At 38.1% G+C, this 25,034-nt stretch overlaps 2 protein-coding genes across 2 annotated transcripts in view; one reads left to right on the plus strand and one right to left on the minus strand.

Annotated features, from left to right (window-relative positions):
- The window catches only part of LOC144033067 (C5a anaphylatoxin chemotactic receptor 1-like), a 463,289-nt gene that overhangs the window by 292,760 nt on the left and 145,495 nt on the right, over positions 1-25,034 (minus strand). The gene's annotated exons all lie outside the window — the stretch shown is intronic.
- Positions 1-25,034, plus strand: part of clmpb (CXADR like membrane protein b) — a 79,687-nt gene that overhangs the window by 47,699 nt on the left and 6,954 nt on the right. The window contains exons 2-6 of the mRNA XM_077541852.1: positions 9,366-9,517; positions 15,471-15,675; positions 19,224-19,391; positions 21,599-21,721; positions 23,506-23,647. Coding sequence (XP_077397978.1) covers positions 9,366-9,517; positions 15,471-15,675; positions 19,224-19,391; positions 21,599-21,721; positions 23,506-23,647 — 790 coding nt within the window. The remainder of the gene's footprint in view (positions 1-9,365; positions 9,518-15,470; positions 15,676-19,223; positions 19,392-21,598; positions 21,722-23,505; positions 23,648-25,034) is intronic.

The raw sequence follows: 25,034 nt of genomic DNA on the forward strand, positions 1-25,034 counted from the left end.
GAGAGGTGTGGTTCATGTAATCAATTATACAATCCTAGAAAAAACATCAAACGTGACGATGGCTGTGATTAAGGAAACAAAAAAAAAAAAGCAGCAACATTGACGTCAACATTATCAACATGTGAAGTACATAGATAGACCATGGTACTTTGTGTCACTGAAACACAATATGAGCTTTTTTTTTACCAAATATTTTGACTTTTTATATAGTACTGTGATCGTTTTTTATATTGCAAACCTTCCCACAATATCTCGATAATTATCGTATCGTGACATGTGGATATCATTACATCCCTACTCTTTAGCAAATAAATACAATCCATTTATCCTTGGCAAAATAAGTCAGCGAATATAATTTTTCTGGAATGTTGAATGTTGTGTTTGTAATATTTTGCTATTTTTGTCACATTGTTCCTGTTTTTCCCCCTGAAAATTACCATTTTTATCAGTACATTACTACTTTATGCAGTCAAAAAAATGGCTGTCTTTATCCTCTTTAATTTTCTCTGCTTCTGCATGTTTTACGACATTTCTACGAAAAGTTTTAAGAATTCACTAAAATTAAGCCAATTTTACTTGAATTTACAGGATTAAATGCAGAGTCAAATTATCGGAAACATATTTTCATAAAATGGTACCCAATTGTGTTTCTGAAAACAAAAGAAAAACAAATCTAAAAGCAGAAGATTTATGGAGCAGCTGTAGAATTTTGGACAGCTACACCCAAGAGTGTGGGAGGCTCCAGCAGATACAGTGCTGATACAATGTGTATAGCCCTGTAAGCAGCTTTTACTGCCCTCCCTCCCATGGGGAATGGTGTAATTAACTTCCCCTCGCCATCTTATTCCTGCATTTCCCTAATTTGCAAAGAGAAAAAAGCTGAATACTTGGGGCACAATAAAAATGGCTGTCGTGGAACTAATTTTGTATCCAGTTTGGGAATGTGAGGCGGGGATGGCGTTGCTCTCGCACAACATTACAGCACTGCTGCAGCTTGAAAGTGATGCTAATGAAGGCACAAGAGCAACGCAAGGTGAACAGCTCACATTATTCCGGCATCTGAGGTGTTTCATCTCCGCCTTTTTTTCCCATTCTGAATGGTCCTTCTTGGCTTTTCCCTTTCACCTGCACCTCTTTCTTGCCATTTCAAGGGATTATCTTGAGAATGATTGCATTCCTTCTTTTCGTCTCTCGTCGGTAGCTCTCAGAAATGTCTGGGCTAGGGTTAATATGAGGAGCAAAGCCTGCACTTGGAAGATATTTTTTCCACATCTTTCACATCCCACACATATAATTTGAAAATTGTATGAAATGTACCTTTTAGTACTGGAAGCCACAGTGGTACTTCTTTTATACCCTTGACACTTGACTTCTACAGCTTGAGAACACACTTGTTCCATTTTGACACCCGAAAGGAAGAAACTGTTACTTATGGTAAGTGTATTAATTTGGTTGGGTCAAAAACTCACCTGTCCTAGTATACCCGTTATTACTGTCATATCCTGAGTTTCTCATGAAAATTGGGGCCCCTATTTTCATGCCCAGCGCAAGTCAAGCACCGTGTAACTGTGCGCATGGGTGGAGTTTACTTTTTCTTTTTTTCTTTTTTTTTTTTTGGGGGGGGGGTTGCTTGACCATCACAGGTGGAATCGGGTGTTCTGTGCAGTTGTGTACCGTTCTGGGATGGAATGCAGCTGACTTCAACCAATTGAAGCAGCTCCCCTCATTCCCATTAAAAACAGTCCTTGACATCACAGATGCAGGACTCGCTGGGGTATATGTGCATACATGAGAGATGGCATGCAAAACTTGTTTATACAGATAACAAAAATTGTGCAGGAAAATGTTTATGAAAATATTGCAAGAAATAAGTCATGATGTTGTGAGAGTTACGTTGTAATTTGGAATTTAAATGATTCATTATGTTATCTGATAATTTTGACCTATCCATTCATTGTTTGTGACTTTATATGCTGTTAACGCCAAAAGCTGGATGCCAACAGAGGGTAGCAAGGCAAGGAGGGCATTTGAGACCTTATCCCATCAAAGAGCCAGAACTTTTGATATTCACTCAAGCGATTTCACGGGTTGAATCACGGCGCAACAAGTAGTGGGTCAGATGCAAAAACATGGGTTTTAATGGTGCACAGTAACAGAGTACATTTAAGAGACAGCCTTTTAGAAGTTCTAATTAAAAAAAGAAGCAGAGCCCAGATGAAAAAGGAGAAGTCTTACAGAACGAGCACGCGGCTTGTTTTTTGCACTGCACACGAACAACTGGAGGCAGCCTGCTGTCTGCTGAGACATCTAAAGACTTTTCTGCCTTTCAAGCAGTGCTGTCTGAAATCCTGTGAAGATAACAGCAACGAGAGAGGGAATGGGTGGATGTAAGGTGTAACTTGCAGCCACAATAGCGGTATTTATAGGACCTAATGTTTGCCCTTTGAATCTCTAATTTAGGTCACGCTAGACTTTTTGATGAAGGCAGCCTTTCCAAATGTCTCCTCTCTGCTAACGAGCATGGAGGTGCTGATGGAAGGAGACGGGAATAGTGAGTGAGTCGTGCAAATGTGGCTGTGACAGCTGCACTCTGAATCACGGAATACAGTGGTGAAGGCGGTGTTTTACCCTTACGTTTACATTATGCAGATAGGCAGGAAGTGTCTCTCTGATGCCTAAGTGTTGTCACGCATGACACCTTTGTCCCATTCCTCCTTTTGTGTCTACTAACCTGTGTCCAAATCCTCCCTTTGTGATGGAGGAATTCTCCCTCCACACTTGTGACTTTGAAAAGGTCTGCAGGAAGTCAGACCTTGCACCATCCACCCTCCTCCCCGTAGCTCACCGTCTTTGATGTACGAGCGCACCAGAGGTCATGAGCTTCGGAGTTGGCGCGGGGTGCATCCACTCGCTGCTGACTGAGGGGATATGAAGCTTGACTTTAGGCAGTGTGAAAGATCCAGGCCTGCCCTGTCATTCCGTCTGTCTGTCTGTCTCTCTGGTCACACTATAATAAGATTGCAGGGCTCTGTGAGGCAGATTTACTGGAGCACAACTCCCCCTAGGGCCTATTCATAGAAGTCGGTTCCTCCCTTCTTCCACCCTTCGTGTCCATTCCCCTATCTATAACTCTTTGCAAACCTTGTGCATTGAAACAGTTTTCCATTTGTTATTTGCAACTGTTTCTAATTTACTGTTAGGAAATCCTAATTTCAGAATAAAATGGCTGTCCAAAACTGAGCCCTAGTTTAAGCAGACATAGCTTGTGACATGGAAGTACTCGCAACTCTTCTCGACATTTAACTTTCTCCCTCAACATAACCGCATCCATTTCGTTGAACTTTTACTTGTCCTTGTGAAATCTGATAAGGACATGTGAATTCACTAACATGACGATGACTACATTATGTCTGCTCTTTTTAAAAAAAAAATAGTTTTATTATAGATGGTAATGGTAATGGTTAGCTGGTTAAATTAGCAGGATCGCGAGCAAACTACATTACTGATTTTTATAAAAGGACGTGCATAGGTGGCAAATAAACCCATTAAATATTGGTGCCCATTGGAATAATAAGGTGAATCGAGGAGGGAAACAACTGAAGGCAGCCTGCTGAGACAAGCTGAGAGAAGCACTATGTAGTATCTAATAGCAACTCATGTAATCTTGGAGGGCTGATTATAATATAACACCTAAAAAATTGTTACATTTTGAGGAGGAGCCGTACATGCAATTTCCGTAACAAATGGTTTACTGCGTTAACATATTTAAGACCTTACTAAAAAAAAATACAAAAAAAATAAAATAGATAACAGTATAATATACTTTACAATCTAAGTTATTGCATTTTAATCTGGTAACTAGGCATATGTCCGCTTTTTACAGTCTATTTAAAACACTCGACTGGCCTCTTACTCATTTGGCATCTGTTTAATGTTATTGTTCCATTTCACACTGTGATATATAATATTTAAGTCAAGCCTTTCTGCTGTCCATATGGTCTCAATATTCACTCAATGTAGATGTATCATTGGATGTCATCCATTCATAACAGCAGGATGATTGTGATGAGAGAAATGGGCTATTTGCCTAAAAGACATTTTCTGAAAATGACTATCAGGATGCTTGAAAATAAACGTTTTACAATTGAATAATCATTATTTAAATTCATAACAAGGTACAAAAGTTCAGTCTATAATTTTGTATCATTTGCAATCTGTTGCGCTCCTGTTATCAGCATGAGTGTAACTGCATTAAAGTTAAATGTCTGTTTTATGGTTGTTTTGGCGAAAGTAAATCAAAGTGAACAGAAGCAGTGTCGCACATTACAATTTGGAAGCAATGATATTGTCATAAATTGAAAGTTACTTTCAAAAAAACATGAGGCTGAGCTGGGCAGGATTAGAAATGAGCTCATCGGCGGGACAGCCAAGGTTAGATGTTTTGGGGACAGACAAAAAAGACCAGACTTACAGTAGATGAAAGATAGTGAGTATTGTATATTGGCAGAAGGATGATGAGGATAGAGTTGCCAGGCATGAGAGTTGAAGAAAGACTTAAGGTTGATAAATATAGGGAGGGAAAACATGACGACAGTTGGTGATGCAGAGGAGGATGAAAAGGCATCATACACTGTGGTGACCCCTAACAGGACAGGCCGAAAGGAAAAGAAGACAGCTTTCCAAAAGAAAGAAAAAAACAGTATCCTAGTTAACTTTGTGCTCAAGGCAGACTGAGGCAGACACCAAGTTAGTGGTCATGCCGATACCGTGCGACAATTATGATTTATGTCTTCCGCAGAACGATATAAGCTGAGTTTTACAACACTATTTAGATATTTTGATATTCAAGAACATTGTTTACTACAAATGGTGCATGATGTGGGGACAGACCAATTGTATTAATTTGTGAAGCAAATGTGACAGTGACCGTATTTGGATAAAATATGGCATTTTCCACTGACAGTGACATTATATGCCTCCAAAAGTAATGGGATGAAATACTAATTCCAAAAACTCAAACTTTCACTTTTTAATAGTTGGTTGCAAATCCTTTGCGGTCAATTACAACCTGAAGTCTGAAACATATAAACATCACCAGATGCTCATTCTTAGGTCATTTTATCTTCAGTTTTGTCTTCAGCAAGTGAAATACATCCTCAGTCAGATGCAGATCAGGTGATGGACTTTGCATAAACTTTGCATAAACTTTGCATGGTCCTTTGCATAAAACTACACTTGTTTATCTTAAAACGAACTCGTTGCTTCCATAGTATCTTTCAGATCATTGTCCATCTGCACTGTGAAGCGCCATCCAATAAGTTCTGAAGCATTTAGGCATCGGAATACAAGCTGATAATATTGCTTTAAACTCCTTCTGCTGTCATCAGCAGTCACTTCATCAATAAATATATCGGAATCAGTTCCATTATATGACAATTTGTTTGTTTGCGAGCCACAAAAAGAGCAAAGTTGATCGTATCTACGATCTTGCCGTTGCTCCTTTCAATTAATACAATTGCACTTCTGTAGCATGTAACAAAGTACTGTATTTTTATTTATTTTTTTTGTTTTGTAACAGTTATATGTATACCACAATTGTTACACCTTAGAGGAAATACATAGTATAAACTACTGAGTATGTGTTTCTGGTTGTTACTGTTTTTAGGTTTCCTAAAAACTGCTGTTTCGAAAGCTGTCATAGTTTGATATACTGTGTGTGCAAAGATGCCACAACGGGGAAATTCAGCATCAAGTGTTGTTGACACAAATGATGGGGTCCAGCAGTCCAACTGTCCCAGCTGTGTACACTATGAAAGAGGCCAAAGTGAGCGCAAGCGAGCTTATTTTGGCAGTGTGGCGTCAGTCATTCCACAGCACAAAAGCCTCCCTCCCCACCATAAATAAATGACAAACTGGGGAGAGGTGATTATATACCAACCAAACCCCCTCACTTCTCACTTGTCTGCCAACTCTCCCTGGCAAATAGTGTGATTTCTTTCTGTCAAAAAAATATTTTCGGTATCAACATGCAGTGGATACTTCATAATATACACCTCCACAATCTAATGACAGCTAATACATGAGCTGTATGAAAAATGTTGTCTTTAAAATAACTGGACTGCTCTATTTTTCTCTCAGACAGTTATGCATTGCATTCATGTTGTTCATTTCCATGCTATTTAGATTGTCTGTCAGCTTTTGATTTCATAACTCAAAACAATAAACAATGTTGAAGGAGTGGATGGATCTTGATAATGCTTGTTTTGGAAGAATTGCCTTACGTTCATATTGACTAACGATCTTACAGACAACATTCACTTGTCAATAAAGGTGTTAAACTTGACGTAAATTCAGTTAATGATCAATTCTGAACAAGCATTCGGTGAGGTCATCTATAGCCAAGTTTTTGTGAATATTTTTTTTCATTGAGTCAATTCAAGTGAGTAAATATTACATTTGAAAAGCAAACTTTTTGATACAGATCTTCTGTTAGATTCTGTTGGATTTTGCAGCCATGTCTAATGTTTTGGCCAATGTAATTTTAATATGACCGTGAAGGAGCTGACCTTGATTGTCCTTGTTTGAAAAGTTGGTTCAGGGAAATTGTTTTAGTGTCACGCTGGAAAAAGATTACCATATCCGTTTTATCCGGTCAACCAGGCCATATCTATTGGGAGACTTCTGGATAATACAGAGCCTACAGTCAGAGTGGGAGGTGAAAAGGGGGCACAGAGGGCTCTTATCAGGCCTTTGGCACACTGCGGGATTCCGCACTGAGTCCCTGACGTGCTCGGGTGATTACAGACTGAGGAGTCAAGGGAAGACAGTCGACATAGACCCCCACCATCAACCATTAACCTCTACTGTGATGTTCAATCCACTGCGCACACATAAACTCATATTTTTAGAAATATAGGAACCCGGAACCCAGAGGAGGAATGACACCGCATCAAAAAGTCATAGACATCCACACAGGGAATGCATGTCCCATATTTTCTGCTGACTGGTAATTTAAAGGTCCAATAACAGCAGGACATCAGAAACTGTTCCTGTCAAGAGAGACAAAAAAAAAAGTCTCCGCTGTCAAGTATTCTTTCTCTTTTCAGCTGGATTGACAGTGACTGTACTGCAAAAAAAGCAAACAGAGATGCAACAAAACTCAAAAAACTGCTGAAAGCAAGCAAACGATGGCATGTGAATGCTTAAAGAAGCTGTTTATGGACAGCGGCTCTTCTCCTTTGTGTCCTGCGTCAGCGCTGACACTTTGGCTTCGCAGCACTGAGCCGACATTTTCATTGGCCCAAAGCTCACTTGTGGGACTGCTCGAGTGGACAGGTACCCATTGGGTCCTGAAGCATTCTGAGACCACATTGGCTCTTTGACAGTTTTACACCAAGCATGGTTTCCGTCATCGGTGTGACATCTTCTTTGTTCAGTTTACTGACAACTTCAATACACACTATCATGCTGCTATGATGGCTAACTAACAAGCAGACACCGATTTCATGTTACTACCAACAAACCCAGCAAAAGAAGCTCGGTTTTGACTTTTTGAAACTGAAAGCTGCTTCTTGGGTACTGATTAATGTGAAGGCCTACAAGTTATATACACACTAAAGAAAAAAACAAAGTTGCTCAAATGACTTTCAATAATAGTATTATTTGTGACTGTATTATTAATAGTAGCTATGTGTGAATTATAATCAGATCTATTGGCCAAGTAAGCAAAAACACACAGGAATTTGACTTCATGGTCACAACAGGTCTGAGAAACACAAAAAAAACCAAGGGCCAATAGAGGGAGATAGAACGGAAAGCCTGGCGGTTCGCTAATTGGTGCCCTGAATTTCTTGGATGTAAGAACATTAAAACATGAGGAAGAAGGGGGGGACAAGGCCCAATCAAGTAAGGACCTGGGGGGGAAATGAATAGAGACATTGAACATGGTAATGGTTTCTCAAAGTAATTAGGAAACAGATACATATTATGTGACATTTAATTTCTCTAAATCTCATACATTTTCAAATGACCACTTTCGAAACATTCCTAGGAAATGTGCAATCCCTGTTTTTATTTTATTTTTTTATTGCAACTTATTCGCTACTTGTGGGGCACATAAGTGACTCCTGGTTTACTGAATATGCTTTTTACAACTTTTGCTAATGAAAATGGAGAAATGCAAAAAATAAGTAAAATTTCTGCATTGTGCAGCTTGTAAGGAACTCTGGCAACTGAGCAAAAATAGCAAGACATACAATGTTTCAAGCTCTTTCCTTCCACCTTGTTTATTCATTCTTTGCCAACAGGAGGAATCATTAATCAGCATATTAATGAAAAATGAGCTGCTTATACACAACATATACAGCCTGAAACCAAATGATCATCTGCTAGGGTGGATAACTTTATTTTAAGCGCTCACAAGCCCCACAAACTGTTGACTCACGCTGCAATTAAATTAAAGGCAGGTAGTTAAGTTAAATGTGGAAGAGCCAAAAATATCTTGTCGCATTTTAGAGCATGAGCCCGCTGGAGCTCTGCATTATTTTAACAGTCTTTGTACCAGGTGTTAGTAGTCCACTATCTCAGTAGTGGGACACACCCTCTGGATGCACAAAAACGATTTTCAACACACCTCTGTGATGCCTCTGGCTAATTGTATTGAAGCGCACCATGCAGTCCCACGTTCTGTTGTAAATTAGAACTGCTGCTCCCTGACAGAGACGTGCCACGCGACAGCCTGGCCGGTGCCCACAGTCACTCATTAAACACACACACGCGCGTATTTATAGCTACGTTTGTTTTTTACTGCAACGTGAGCACTTCACAGAGTAGCCTGGGGTTTGTTTTATTTGTGATAAGTGAGAAAGTAAAGCTTATTTATCTAGGACTTCGGTTTAAAGTAGCAACGTGACAGGATCCCGCAAAATGAAAATCTGCCATGCAAAGTCTGATTGGAAATGGCCACTTAAACTTGACTATGACGGAATTGTCCCTGTGAACTATGAAGTATGTTGTACGGTATAGTCTCTTTCATTCACTGGCTTGCTTACTTTTGGGCCGTTTCTTTGGCGTTTTACAAATATATGTTGAAGTTCACTGGAGTGCTGGAGAACAATAAATCAAATTACTGTTGCTTTAATCCTTACACAAGAATGCCTAAATGGCTATGTGAAAACAATTGCATTTTGTCAGCTTTTCCCACATTTAAGCTTCTTCCTGACAGTAATTGAGATCCGACGTCTCAACTCCCTGTGTTGCTTCTGTCACCGTTTTCTCTGAATGCAAGCTTTTCTATCCAATTTGCAAGCCCTGTGTCGTGTGTTCCACGCTGACATTTGTCTTTCTTTTTCTCTCTCTGCCTACAGTTCTCCTCTGTCCACTCTCAGGAGGTGCCCAGACCGAGATGAAGAAGGTAGTCGGGGACAACGCCACCTTACCTTGCCACTACCAGTTCCCGTCATCTGGCTCCATTGACATTGAGTGGCTCCTGCAGAAACAAAACTCCAAACAGAAAGTGGTGAGAAGACATGTTTATGATCCAACCTTAAACATTTCTTAAAAAATAATATGTTATATGTGACCTCACGAGACTAAACATGACATTCTGATTAATATTGCATTTGTGCAAAATGAGTTATGCAGCTAAATCCAGCCGTTTTTATCTATCCCAGGGGGTCATTAGGTCTGCAGAGAATATTGATGTTTTTAAGAGGAGGCTAAAGACTTACTTTTTTAGTTTGGCATTTGATTGATCTTTTTTTTAATTTTTAATTTTTAATTTTTATTTATTTTTTTATCCCCTTTTATTTATTTAACTATTTTAATCTATATTGTTTTGTAAGCTTTGTTTGTATTTATTTATTTTTTCTACCGTGTTTAACTGTTTTCTTTTAGTGTTTAAATGTTTTCATTTAGTAGTTATTAAATTTTTAGCTCCAGTGTTTTCTCATGGGGGAGCCTCCTTTTCTTTTCTTTTTTTCTTTTTTTTATTATGGATGTCCAGCACTTTGAGTTGCATTTTGAATGTATGAAAGGTGCTATATAAATACAGTTGGTTGATTGATTGATTGATTGATTGATTGATTGATTGATTGATTGATTGATTGATTGATTGATTTTGCCACTTGCTGTCGACTGAAGATAACATCACATTTACAGGGCTCAAGCAACAACCAATCACAGCTCATCTGTTTTCTAAAGCTGAGCTGTGATTGGTTGTTACCTGATACCGTAGCAACTGTGATGTCATTTTCACTCGACAGCAAGTGCCAAAATGGCCGTCTTCTGACATGGATAAAAACTGATGGATTTTGCTGCTTAACTCATATTCCACTAACACAATATTAAACAAATTCCTTGTTGCCAAAATGAATGCAAAAATGCAAATAACAGTTATCGTATTTCTCTGTTTTGCATCAATAATGAAAGACTGTCACTTAGTGCCATTTAACACTATTGTGAGAGACAGAAGCATTATAATGTTATTATCATAAAGATGCATTGCAGATTAGGAACAGCTCACTGCTCTGAGTCTGGAGAGAGAACTCCAACACAGCAACAGGAATACGTATCGAAAAGAGGACGAGTGAAGAAGAGTTGACTTGATGACTTGAAAACAAGTTTGATTTCATTTCTAGTGGGATTATAAAACATTTTTTGTTTATGCTGCAGGCCAAACATCAACATGAGCTTCAATGTTGGTGACATTTTGACCCTTATTAGTATGTACGAACATATCATAATAGAATCATAATGGATGTGCTGAGACCCAAACGCTGTCTCTAGGCAATGATTTCATCAACATTATTTATTCTACAGTTCTTCTCGCAGCACATGCACACATCTTGATATGTTGCAGACATTTTAACAAAATGAGGCATTTGTGTCAAATTTTACTCGCATGCCTTGTGTGACATCCTGAAATATCAAAAATGTCACAGGAAAGGTGTTGATGAATCACCTTTAGTGTACAAGTCACGTAAGAATGATTTAAATTAAACTTTTATGAGTAACATATGCCGGTTCGAGTCCAGGCTCGGACCTTCCTGGGTGGAGTTTGCATGTTCTCCCCGTGCCCGCGTGGGTCTTCTCCGGGTACTCCGGTCTCCTCCCACATTCCAAAGACATGCATGGCAGGTTAATTGGGCGCTCCGAATTGTCCCTAGGTGTGCGTGTGAGTGTGGATGGTTGTTCGTCTCTGTGTGCCCTGCGATTGGTTGGCAACCAGTCCGGGGTGTCCCCCGCCTACTGCCCAGAGCCAGCTGAGATAGGCGCCAGCAGCCCCCGCGACCCTTGTGAGGAATAAGCGGTCAAGAAAATGGATGGAGAAATGGATGGAGTAACATATGTGTACAACTCATGACAGTTGTGTATTTACATTAATGACAGCCTAAATAATGGCAAAAAATTGAGCCTGAAAGAAATGAATTCATTTTGCACTATTTGCCTTGTGGATTATTGTTATTGTGCTGTGTCAGAGCATCATATAATGGAATGTATTCTGCAGTGCATGGCCAAAAAACAGTGTTCAAAAATCTAACAGAAAAATGATTAATACTATAGGGGCTGATATCTTCCAACCTTGAGCAATGACACAAAGGTTTGTTTTATCTTAAAGAACTTGAGCGGGCGTGAGTTTAGAAAACCTTCTCCATACAAAATGAACATAACATCAGTGTGTGAAATCTCACTGGCTGTCTGGTGGAGGAATTGAGGTGATTTCTTATATACTCCATTTGGAAGTCGTTTGTTTGCGTCCTGATGCGTTAGCACATGGAAGTGCAACACAGTGAGAAAGAAAAGAGCAGGAAGAGGACATGAAGGAGGGAACGGAGTTGTCGAATGAAAGCGTCTGTCTGAAGCTTTAATGATTCAGGGTGTGGGGGGGGGGGGGGGGGGGGCTGCCACATTGCAATGAATATTTAACGGGAAGATAACATTGAAGGCGCCATTAATTAAAATCAAACATCTGAAAATTTGATTAGGTTGAAGAGACTGCGCCTGTAGCTGAATGAATAAATCATCCGTTTCTATTGTCAGAGAGAGAAAGTGTGTTCTGCAACATTTAGCCCCTCTTAGCAATTGTGCAGGTTATGTTTGTTCGGATCATGAAGGGGCCAGACCACAGACTCAAGCTCTCACTCACGAAAATGCACTCATCTATCACAACATTAGGTGTGCATAATCAAATATAAGAGCTGTATCAGTTTATTTCACAATAAAACTAATTAATATTTCCCGAAATACGACTACTCTCTGATAGTGGCAATCATGGAGCATGTTCATATTTTGTAAGAACAAAACTGTACATGTGTACCCAATGAAGTGTCCGTTTAGTCTCATCATCAAAACATTTCAACATTATTAAAATTTTAAACCAGTGACATAACATACAATATACCTTACTACACCTTAAAGCTTAATTAATCTGGTATATTAGGGGAAAAAAAATTAAAAAAGAAAGTATTTTTAATGAACCCTTTGAGAAATGAATTGATTTTTGTAGTGTAGGAGAACTTTTCACATTCTTACAATTATTGTTTTTATTTAATTTCCAATTTACTAATGTTATTGTACGACAACGAGAATAATATTTACATATTGCGAAGAAGCCATTGTACTTAGTACAGTGTTGAAAAATCCAATTCCTAATTTTAAAAGTGGGGTGTTATAATTTGTTTTTATTATGCAATTATTGAAATGTGTTTTTTGTTGATTGTTGTTGTTTTTTTTTTGCATTACATTCATGTAACATTGGAATTTTGTCTCTTAATTTCCGAGTTAACTGATTGCTATTATTGTAAAATGATTTTGATTTATTTTTGCATTTTTTGTAATTGTACTTTTTTTAGTACAATTATTATTATTATTATTATTATTATTATTATTATTATTATTATTGTTATTATTGTTATTATTTGATTTTAATTTTATTTTTTGCATAACTGTATTAATATAACTGCAAAGTATCTGCATTAATAGAAATATTTAATTTATTTTTGCATTTTTTGTAATTTTGTACTTTTTTAGTACAATTATTATTATTATTATTATTATTATTATTATTATTATCATTGTTTGATTTTAATTTTATTTTTTGCATAACTGTATTAATATAACTGCAAAGTATCTGCATTAATAGAAATATTTAATTTATTTTTGCATTTTTTGTAATTTTGTACTTTTTTAGTACAATTATTATTATTATTATTATTGTTATTATTATTATTATTATTATTATTATTATTATTATCATTGTTTGATTTTTATTTTATTTTTTGCAAAACTGTATTAATATAAATGCAAAGTAACTGCATTAATCTAACTGAATTAAATTTCAGTTTTTTTCCTCTTTTTTTTCCCCCAGTAAATATGTCTCTAAAAATGTTGAAAAAGCCTGCAGAGGACGTAAACCCTCCATGTCAGCATTCCGTCATTGCAGCTTTAAAACAACAGCCTGTAACCATTTTGCAAAAACTCCCTTAACTGGCACTTTGATATTCTCGCTCTCAATAGTATGTGTCTTTACATCTGTGCACAAAGATAGTAAATTATGTTCAGGTGCCTGCAAGCAGTAAATGTGCAGGAGCCATAAAATAAACAAGAGGCATACAATATGCTTATTGGACTCTGTAATGTACAGTACACCAATTTGTATTCAGGGTCTGATTTTTTTAGTTTGTGTGTATTTTTCTGTGCATTTGGTGGATATAAGCGGCCAGTCGTCACCTGTGGTCACGGCAGGTGGCGCCTGTTTGGTCGTCAGTGATGCGCTGTGGCACCGGCACTTAGTGGGTCCCATCTGCAGGCTCTCACTCGCCCTGAGTAATAGGCCACTGTGACAGCTGTGTTTGTGTTTGTGGTCATGCATGCAGCCAGAACGAAAGACTTGTACAGATATACAGCAGATAGAGATAGAGAGAAGGAAATTGTCACTTTTCTTTGAATTGTTCAACAGTTAAATTGTAAAGGCATAAGAACAACGTTTTTATTCATATTAACATTTTTGTATTGAACATGATACACACAAAGGTGAAGGCTTGAAGTTGACAGTCAGATTAAAAAAAAAAAAAAAAAAGGTTCTTTTAAAGAGTGGAAGTAGCCTTTGGGTCTGAACCATTATCCACTAAACGAAGACACGTTTTTCCACTAGGGGAAAAAAAACAAAACAAAACAGGTTTAACAAGGTACTCCTATCTCAGATTAATTTCCCCAGCTTTAACTATTAATCTTGATTCCAGTAGCTTCATGTTTGTGTTTACTTTTTAAATATCTTTTTTTTTTTTTCCCCAATGAAATTAGCACACATAGAAATATTTTGATCAGTATTCAGTTCTGCTCTGCTCAAGTGACGAAAATGGTTTATCATGTCTACACTACAGCGTCATTATGTATTTAATAATGCCATTTTTAAGGTTGGGAATGTTCCAAGGGCTGACTTGAAGCTAGTCACAGTCAGGAGTCATGCCATATAACCTTAATCCATTTATTTCCTACTGCGTATGAGCATATATCCTGACAAGACTCATTTCAACTCTGCATGTTTGTGCATTTGTCATTTCAGCGCTTTCACAAATTTTAAATGCACTGTTACGCTGGATGGGCACATACAGTAACTGTACAATACATCAACTGCCAAGCACGTGGTACAAGTTAATTAAACAAACCCTAGCTTCCATGCTATTGCTTGGCTTCCCTAAATTATTATTGTTTTCCCCTTTTCCACTAACACTTCCAATTCCATCGCTTCAAATATTTTGCACTGTGGGTGTTCTCCCAAATTTTAAAGCTACCTAAAGCGCAAAAAAAGTGTCAGGATTCCGTGTGTAAAACACTCACCACGGTGACTACAAGCTGGGCTGCGGGTCTTCTTCACTTACAATTCCTGATAAAGTGGTCTAAAGGATGAAAAGAGCTCAGTCATCCCAGACTAAATCGCTGCTTGTCGGAAGCGTTACTTGAACTCAACACAAAAGGGAGAAAAATAATCGTGTATGTTGTGCTGATGTCGTCTGCTTGGGAGAATTCCAACTGTTAAATGTTGTATTACATATCCACTGTTTTGTTTTGCAGCCCTCTTTACACCTGTTGCCAACAGCATGCAGGTTACATGCAATTTAGCAACCACTGTTTGGGATCTCAGTAAAAGATAAGAATTTGAGTAAATCAATCTGCAATCTGTTAGGGTGAACATTTTGAATCTTATAGAAATTCAGTCTCTAAGTCACTTTTTTTTTTTTTATAAAACAGTGACAAAGACATACAAAAGACAAACGTTTAGATAATCTCAACCCAAATAAAAGCCCTCAAACTCCCATAGACCTAAAATACAAAAATTAAAATGAGGACGTTCCATCTGTATGGTCAGTGGTTGGGGACCATTTAGCTAAATTTGTTTGCGAAGGCTCGAGCACAGCTCACTAACCAACATTAATGACACTCTCTGATGTATTGCTCTTCAATATTTCTAGATCATTACGTTCTTCGGTGGCCACGTGTTCACGTACGAGGCGACGAGCACTGACGCCAGCCGCCTGTCCTTTGCTGGGGAGTACCTGGGGGGTGACGCCTCCCTGCTGATCAGTGACCTGCTGCTGACGGACACCGGGGAGTACTACTGCAAGGTCAAGACTGGGGGGAAGTACCACTGGAGCCAAGTCAACCTCATTGTGCTGGGTAAGGGTCCTAACGCACACACTTTTTAACAAACGCTCATGTTGCTAGCTGCACACACACAGACCTCACGAATGGGTCATTAGCCTAACACATTTCCTCTGCCATGCTGACTGATTTAATGATTCAATTTGATTCAGACTGACTGATTGGATTCTTCTTTTAGCTTGTTGATGAGGTGAGACCAGAAACATGCAAGTGATTTATGAGTTTGATTGTCAACAAATGCAACTTTGCAGGGTATGCATTGTGTGTGCTTTTGAGGAAAATGTGCCCTATGTTTAAGGCAAAAGTCTATAATTACAACTGACTTCACTTAAACCCCCATATAAGCTTCTTAGGAAAATTATTTACACAAATTATGTTGGGGGAAGCTTGTTTTGGCCTACTAATCCTCAGCGAATTCATTATTGTCTATTTCATCCCTTTATTTTTCATTATTTTTATTTTCCTCGTTTATCCAACAAGCTTTAGCGCTAGCTCAATGGAAATGTTCATCCTTGCCTGCTCATAGCGAAACAATTCTGAAGGACAATCGGCAAAAGCGGGTAGCAGGCCTACCACTCAAGCCAAGCACAAAGTCCGGCGGGAAGTGTGAGATCATCTCAGTGACGGAAAAGCTGGCGATTTATTAAAACATCATGGGAGATTAGTTCGGCCCGCGGTTATTGGTTTTCTAATAGAACAGTCTGTTAATCCTCTCACTCTCATCTCTCTTCCATAAAGACATTTGAGTGAGTTAGTGCCTCTGTTTTTACAAATTGCCCTCAGCTTTGGATTTTGAGAGAGACGAACATTTGCATTTGGCTCCCCAAGATAATAGGCTTGGTGCCACCAGGTTGTTTATGCACCTATGAATTGTGAATGCGTGTTTTTATGAGCCAGTTTCCAAACTCAAAATTTATTGTGGATTTAAATGTTGACAAGTGAGTGCATGCATGTCATGTATGTTGTGAGCCGCATGTGTATGTGAAACTGCGGTTTTTACAGTGTTGCCAACTTGGCGACTTTCTCACTAAATGTGGCAACTTTCCAAAGTCTCATGGACACTTTTTTTTATTTATTTATTTTTTATTTTTTTAAGCAAGTAGCAACAAATCTAGTGACTTTTTTTTGGTGTGCTTTAGGGTGTTTTTATTTTTGTTTTTGTTTTTTTAACTAACATTTTGCCTCTCCCATGACGTTACTCATCTCTACTATAGCGGCAATTACTATTATATGCAAATGTATTCAAATTTATTTATTTATTTATTTATTCAATTTATTTAGCCCATTTATTCAAATTAGGCAATGACTTCATTTAGAGAGTTCTTGCGACTAGGTCCGCCAATAGCTACTTTCCTGACTGGGGAAGTTGGCAATTTACTAAATGTGGTCTTTCTGAGGCACAGTAGCACCTCCACTGCTGGCAAACAATCTTTGACAGTGTTGCAAACTTGCAGGTAGTTGACTGTTGTAACAATATACAAGTCGATTAAGAGAAGCATCATAATGACACATAACCAGAAACAGCCAGTCACAACTTGAGATTCAGAAGCGTCTGCTTTGGAAGGGACAAAAGCAGAAGATACAAAAAAATAATAAATCATAGAGTTTTTGGGATGATTTTTCAAATTGTAATTATTAAAATTTATCTCTGTAATATAACAGATTACAGTTGCATAAATGATGTAATTAGATTACAAAATCCCATTACAAATAACTTGTTACTCCCCAAGATTGAAGTGTATACAAGATTATTCACCCCAAATCCTCACCTGTAAGCCTAATGAGCACAAGCAGTATATGGAATTGATGGATGGGTTGAAATAAAATGTCTCTAAGTCAAAATGTGTCTGTACATGCTAACACCCTTCAATAGATGATCAATTACTTTGGAAAATGATTGTTCTTTGAAAAAAAAATTGAATAATTGATTACTCAAAAAAATACTAACAAGTAAAAACTAACTTTTTCACCACTTTCAAATTGTTGTGTTTTCAATCTAATGTAAACATCCCTATGAAATACAGAAAAGAGTCGATATACAAGCTCCCTTTAGCGACACGCTGCAGCTCTGCAGACAATCAGCCCCAGCCAAATGCAGAAAAGCCAACACTGCGACTACGACAAAATAGAAAAGGGCCGTTTAAAAATAGCTCGCCACTGATCTAAAAATACACTGCTGGGATGGAAGCCAAGCTATTTTCGGTTTTTTTTTATAGCTCAGCAAAGCCGTCCGGTGTGTTTAAAGACGGAGAGGCAGTGCACGTTTCAGCAGCATCCAGCACCTCTCTTCTGTGTTCTGTGTTGAGCTGCTGGACTGAAACCTTTGAGCTGTGGCAGGAAGAAAAAAAATAGAAAAGGAAATTCACAGCCAGCTTAGAAGTCACGTTGAACAAGTCTCCATAGACTCTGCTTAAACTCTTGAGCCCGTCTTTTCCTCATTTATGGATAGAGTCAAACTGTTTGTCACATATTTAAACCCCTTTGCTTACATCCATGCTATTTATATATCTATGGGTTTTGTGCGAGTGAAAAAAAATAGAGCTTAAGCGATGAGAATAACTGCAAGCATTCTGATCAGCTCACAAGGCAGCCTGGGAAATGGGTCGGTGCCGGGTCACCACAATGAGCAAAATGTGCACAGCTCAAAGTGTTTCACTTATACCAGTACCACCGCTGGATACATTGGACAATCGTCTTGATGCTTCAGCAAAATTTTCTCCAATTTTATTTGGAACATGTTCACATTTTACAGGTTTACAACAGTACATAAATGGTGTTACATTTTTGAGTTATGTTGTGCTATCTGTTTTCAACTGCCAAATATATCAACAAGACAACATGGCCGCTGGAGCTAAAAACAAAGGTCCATTTCTAACTGTGGTTGGTGAACATAGGTCGCCAATCAGACTTGGAGTATATGTACCAAATGTTGTGATTTATTTGTTTATTTATTTTTTTTAGCATAAAAATTGGTTGAAACATAATTTTTTATTTGTTGTTCAGAAAAATCAGCCTTGCTTTTCATTGGACAGTGACAGTATGAAGTAATTTCATTGTAAAGTTAAATATGAAATGTCGCCAGATCTTCTTATGGGTTTTATATATATATATATATATATATATATATATATATATATATATATATATATATATATATATATATATATATATATATATATATATATATATATATATATATATATATATATAAATATATATGTATGGTATGTATATGTATATGTATATGTATATGTATATGTATATGTATATGTATATGTATATGGCCTCATCCAGCCTCAAGGGAATGGATAGATTAAACTGGATGATGCACCATTGGATATACTGTGGCCATTTAAGACGGAATTTCAAATTTTAACTGAAGAACTACACCCTAAAAAAAGTGCAGATGGAGATTGTGATTGCATATTTACATCAACACATATTGGCAATTTCAGCAAACTTCCATTCACACTCTAATGAAAGTATTCTCTTAACAATCAAAGCCTTTTTGCTACATCTGAAGTGTGTTTGTCATAGCAGTTATTCCTTTTGCATCTTTCCAGTGAAACCCTCGAAGCCCAAATGTTGGATGGATGGCGACCTCCTGGAAGGGAGTGACGTCAAACTACACTGCAAGTCCAGCGACGGTTCTGACCCCATCAACTACAAGTGGGAGCGAGTGCTAGACAAAGGCAAGAGCCTGGGCAAACTGCCAAACCTGGCACTGATAGGTAAGAAAAATAATGACTGTTTAACCCCACTAAAGATGTCTACAGAGATATGCTATAAGGAGTCATTTTCATAACAGCGCTTTTTAATGCCTTCATTTATCCAGTGAAGTCTTTTCTTTTTTATCCTTTCATATATGTTAAAGTAGTGTCCATCTCCGATTGCCTGCACCAAGGGCTGCATAATAAGATGCAGTGCTGAGCTCAGGGCATTTCGATTGTCACAATTAGGTCACTGATTCTGCGCATGACTTACATGTTTTGCATGGCTTTGCACTACCCCCACCCCCACTTTATTGCAAAAAATAGCTGTGCTTCAAATTAAGCATAGAGAACTTTTTTTTCCCCCCAAGGATGGCTTCCACTTGTAATCCGCAGCAATGAATTATATATACATGAAGATTTGTCTTGATCAGATGACGATATCTATGACACTGATATGATAGCTCATAGTCCAAGTGAATTATACATGAAGTTGAAGCAAGCTAATTTAACATACTGTATGGATACTGCATGACATTCATGCCGGCATGGAGCATAATAAGACAACATCGATGCCACTCAATAGCAACACAAATATTTGTCAGCATAAACCCAAATCATCAGTTTCTACTTTCTACATTGTCTGCTTAGAAGTAAGCCTCCTTGACTGTTTAGGAGGGGGAGAGTATCGGCTTGCATTGTAGCATCTGTCAATAAGCTCTTATTTGCTGGACTCTGGAATCAAATATTGATTTTCTTCAAACTCCTAACAGTATTAATCTATAACAGCATCGGTCCCCAACCTTTTTTCCACCACGGACCAGTTCATACAAGTCCATAACTTTCACGGACCAGCAACCACGTAGGGGGTGGTGGGGCGTGGGGCTCATTAATAAAGTGCTACAACAACAAACACAAATTCACTGTGGATTTTTATGTACCTATACTAGAAGCACAAACACCATAAAAAGGGTAACAATAATGGTCACTATGGTAACACTTGAATGATACGAGCAACACAAAGCAATATACCGTAACAATAAATGTGAAGCCACATTTGTATGTAACTAGATTAGCAGTGTCCTCCTGAAATGCACCAAAATAACAAGGCACCACAAAAAAAAATAGAAATTTCATGAATTACTCACCATGATGCAAAATCAGGAATCAAATAAATCGATATTTCTAGTAGGTCTCCCGCTGTTGTGTGTGAATGCACCTTTGTCTTTCTTCTTAGTCATAGGCTCTCACTGTTTTTTTTATTTGTTGTTGTTTTTTTTTACTCGTTTTGTTAGCTTGTGGACTTAGTATCAACGCTGGGTGACTAAGATAATTTAGCATCTTGATATGCGTCAAGAGTCTTTCATAAACAGCTGTAACAGAGAGAATCCAGTCACTTTTTAAACTAAAATATGTTTTAGCCTCTGATAATAAATAAACTGGAAGTACAGTAAGTTTTGTATTCTTTCAACTATGCAGTCTGCTGCAGCCCGGTTCAAAGTGGTAGTCCGGTGGTTGGGGACCACCGATCTATAGTATAGAAAGGAATAAAGGAGTTCGATTTTTTTAGTTGGCCTAGGGAGGCAAGGACAGAGGTCTGTTCAGATTTCTCTTATGAGCGCTCCAATGTTATTGTGAGGAAACATGCTAATAATTTTGATGAGATCCAAAACAAAATTGGGATTTCCTTCATCTCAACCTTTTACAAACTTTGAATGATTTTTTTTTTTTTCTTCCAAACTTTGAGAGATTATTTTGCTATTACTGCTCACCGCTCGACATCACAGTCAAACCTAATGAAAGAAAATTTCCCTGGTCAACTCTCAGTCTTACACAATTTTCAACAGGGCTTGCAGGTGCTTGATTTTAAATGAGATCCCTTTCAAAGAGCGGAACCTCAGGTCACAATCCGTTTTGAGACAAAATGTTCACTAACTAAAGCAAATTTTTCCCTTTTAAAATGATGAAAATAAAATTAATCCCCGTAACTGTTGCATTTACCTTTTTCTATAGGTTTGGTGGAAAAATAATAATAAAACACTTTGTTCATAAGTAGTAGGCTGCAGAGCCGACGTGTGAGCATGCTGCAACTTTCAGTCTTAATTAACTGATATTTTCAGGTATTATTTCTCTATGTCAGTGTGATCGACTTCATACTTACCAGCCTGGTACCGAGCAATACTTTTAAACAACTTTGCAATGGGTTTGTACCGTTCTCTTCTGTCCAGATCTGAAGAACCCTGAACTGGTGACCCTAAGGAACCTCACCATGGACAGCACGGGTGTCTACAGGTGCACAGCCAGCAATGACGTGGGCGAGGAAAACTGCACCATTGAGGTCACAATGCAGCGTGAGTGTTTGAAGGGTGAGAGGGGGTTCAACTGGCAAATCGTTGCGGCATTCACCTCACCTCCACCTGTCACACTGACTGATGGCTATTGTTTGAAACTGCAGATGGAAATGCATTTATTTCCCCCTCTGTGCTTCCACAACCCCCTTACACTTTCCCAATGCACCAACACAGGGGACTGCACTGGTCGTTACTAGTCGCCACCTGTGCTCCACCACTTATGTTTCACTGTCATGCTAATACATTTCTAGAGAGGCTGGGCGGTTGAGGTCACATGTAAACAAATTGACACGTCTTGTAGCTCCGCGCAAACTGTTTGATTTACATCATGGTAAATTTCATTTAAGGATACACAGAAAAGTAGAATTGCCAGTTTGTAGTTAATATAATGGAAATTGTATTGGTTGCAGTTTGGTTTGGTTGTTTTTTAAGTGTTTTTTTAGCCCATTGAGGCAACATATTATAAATATTGGTTAGTATTATATGATTCTGTGTTCTTCTATACTACTGAATCACAATGTAAATACCTCTCTGACAGTTCCTAATAAAACGGAGAACTATTTTAACATGTAAATGTCCACGTAATGTCTTGATGGGAACGTCAAACTCCCCAAAATGGCCGCTAAATAGTCACATTGGTCCAAGCCTTCCGAAAATGACACAAAGAAGAAAAAAAGAAAGAAGTAAAAGACCTGTATATGTGCCAGTATTTACAGTGGTGAGAACATTGTGAAATAGAAATGAGCTGACAAAAATACTTGCTTTGAAAAATATCTCTTGTTGTCTAGAGCAGTGGTCCGCAAACCTTTTTTCAGTGATTTACCCCCTGTGAAATATTTTTTTCTGCCAAGTAACCCTAAACCAGCGCAAAGCATTTCTGATTGAAGAAAAAAATAAATAAATAAAATCGAACTGTCTGATTTATTGTTAAACTTTAGAAATCTTATTTGTGTTTATGTGGTCTCTTGAACTATTTGGAAATAAAAACCTATAACTAAAATATATACATAAATAAATAATTTAATTATAAATTATAAAATGAAAAAGAAAAAAATATAGAGATTTGTGCACATATAGATTATTATCAACATAAAGTGACATATTTTGGGATCATAGTAAAGCTCTGTTCTTAAAAAGGAATAACTGAATTTTAAATAAAGTTTTCAAGTGATTGACTGGTTTGGTTGACAAGTTGGGTCAAAGCAATCTGGTATGGGGAAAATGGTGGGTTTTGGGGACACTGAAATTCAATTGCCTACTGAATATAAAATGCATTTTATGAAATTATATATATATTTTTATTTACATATATTTTTTAAATATATTTTAAAACCTCATGTACCCCCTGGAGTGCCTTCACGTACCCCCAAGGGTACTCGTACCCCCATTTGAGAACCGCTGGTCTCGAGAACCCATTTTTAACAAAACAAGACAACTTGTTTATTTTTCTTTATGCCATTTTCTGGTTCTTCACCAGTTAACTCGATCTGATTCGGGAAAAATCCTTGTCATGATTCTTGGTAAGCAGCCAAATTTATGTTATTGTGGAGCCAATTTCAGCATTGTGATGTGTAAGGTGTATCACGCTTTACTGAACATACTTAGTGAAACTTCAGAGGCTCCGAGGATATAAACAATGGAATATTTTTTTTTTCCTCATAAACATATGTCTAATACTCCCCCATTTAGGATGATTTTTTTTTATGTGTTATTCTTTAGAAATTTGTGGTACCCAATGCTTCTAATGGAATCTGTTCTGTTTTGTTTTGTTTTATTTTGGGCAGATGTGAGGGATATGGGCAAGGTTGCTGGCGCAGTAGTGGGAATTTCCTTGGGTGTGCTCATCGTCATATTAATTATCTGGCTTGTCTTCCGAACGAAAGAGAAGAAGAAGTATGAGGAAGAGGAGACTCCAAATGAGATAAGGTATGTTCTTCCTCATTTTCACTGACTTTTATTTCCCCTTTGTGTCTATGTTCTAACAGGCATGTTCAATAGAGGACTTTGATGACAGTATTGGGGACGTATTGTATTTCCTGAAATAGTCACTTCTGTTCTAATAGACAAAATTTTCCAACTACTTGCCGGATGTGTTATACACTACAAACAAAAAGGCTACATGTCAAAAGGATGCCTGAAGAAGTATGGCAATTGTGTTTGTTATGTGTAAACAACAATATAAATCTCACTGTTTATGTCAATATTGATATGGAGCTTTTTCAGATGTGTCCGCCTGCGGAAACCAAATGACAAAAAAAAAAATGCTTTTTTGTGACTGATTTGTGCCGGTGTAGGTGCACATTCACTAATGTAGCCATGAATAATGTAGCATGTTGGAGGGCCAGCTTTCAGTAAATAATGCAGATGAGATGAAGTGTTTTCTACTTGTTTGCCATGTGAGGAGTGGCAATATGCTTAAAACAGACCACAACCACTTCGGTGTGAGCTTTATGAGAAACCCCAGCCATTACTTTTGCTTTATTTATATATATTTCTGCTTCTTTAGAAATATGTTGTCGAGTGGTTAGCACGTCCGCTTCCCAGTTCTGAGGTCTCCGGTTCGAGTCCAGGCTCGGACCCTCCTGGGTGGAGTTTGCATGTTCTCCCCGTGCCCGCGTGGGTCTTCTCCGGGTACTCCGGTCTCCTCCCACATTCCAAAGACATGCATGGCAGGTTAATTGGGCGCTCCGAATTGTCCCTAGGTGTGCGTGTGAGTGTGTATGGTTGTTCGTCTCTGTGTGCCCTGCGATTGGTTGGCAACCAGTCCAGGGTGTCCCCCGCCTACTGCCCAGAGCCAGCTGAGATAGGCGCCAGCAGCCCCCGCGACCCTTGTGAGGAATAAGCGGTCAAGAAAATGGATGGATGGATGGATAGAAATATGTTTTGCATCAACATTTTATACATGAGAGGTTTTTGACTTTCTGTGGAAAAGCTGACACTAATCCCTCATAAGCACGATGCAGATGCTCGAATGAGCCTCACAATGCGCACAAACGCTGACGTGATGACAGTGCCTGATAAACATTTAAAATATTATATTTGGTTTTCATCCACGGATGCACCATCAGCGGTGCCGAATGCCGATGTCACATGTGAGGTCGACTACATCATCCACAAGTGGAAATCTTCTTGTGGCACCTTCTATTGTAAATGGACTTTGCCCACAACAATCTCCCACCATTGACGCGATAATTCCGCCATGTGGACCATGTGCCTCTCTCTCCACTAAGCCTTCTTAATGTAGAGCAAGAATTATTTTTTTCAGATCCCCAGGGTGTAACGCCAAATTTAACACACCTGTTTGTTATTCATA

The sequence above is a fragment of the Festucalex cinctus genome, chromosome 13 (assembly GCF_051991245.1).
Source record: "Festucalex cinctus isolate MCC-2025b chromosome 13, RoL_Fcin_1.0, whole genome shotgun sequence".
NCBI classification, from domain to species: domain Eukaryota; kingdom Metazoa; phylum Chordata; class Actinopteri; order Syngnathiformes; family Syngnathidae; genus Festucalex; species Festucalex cinctus.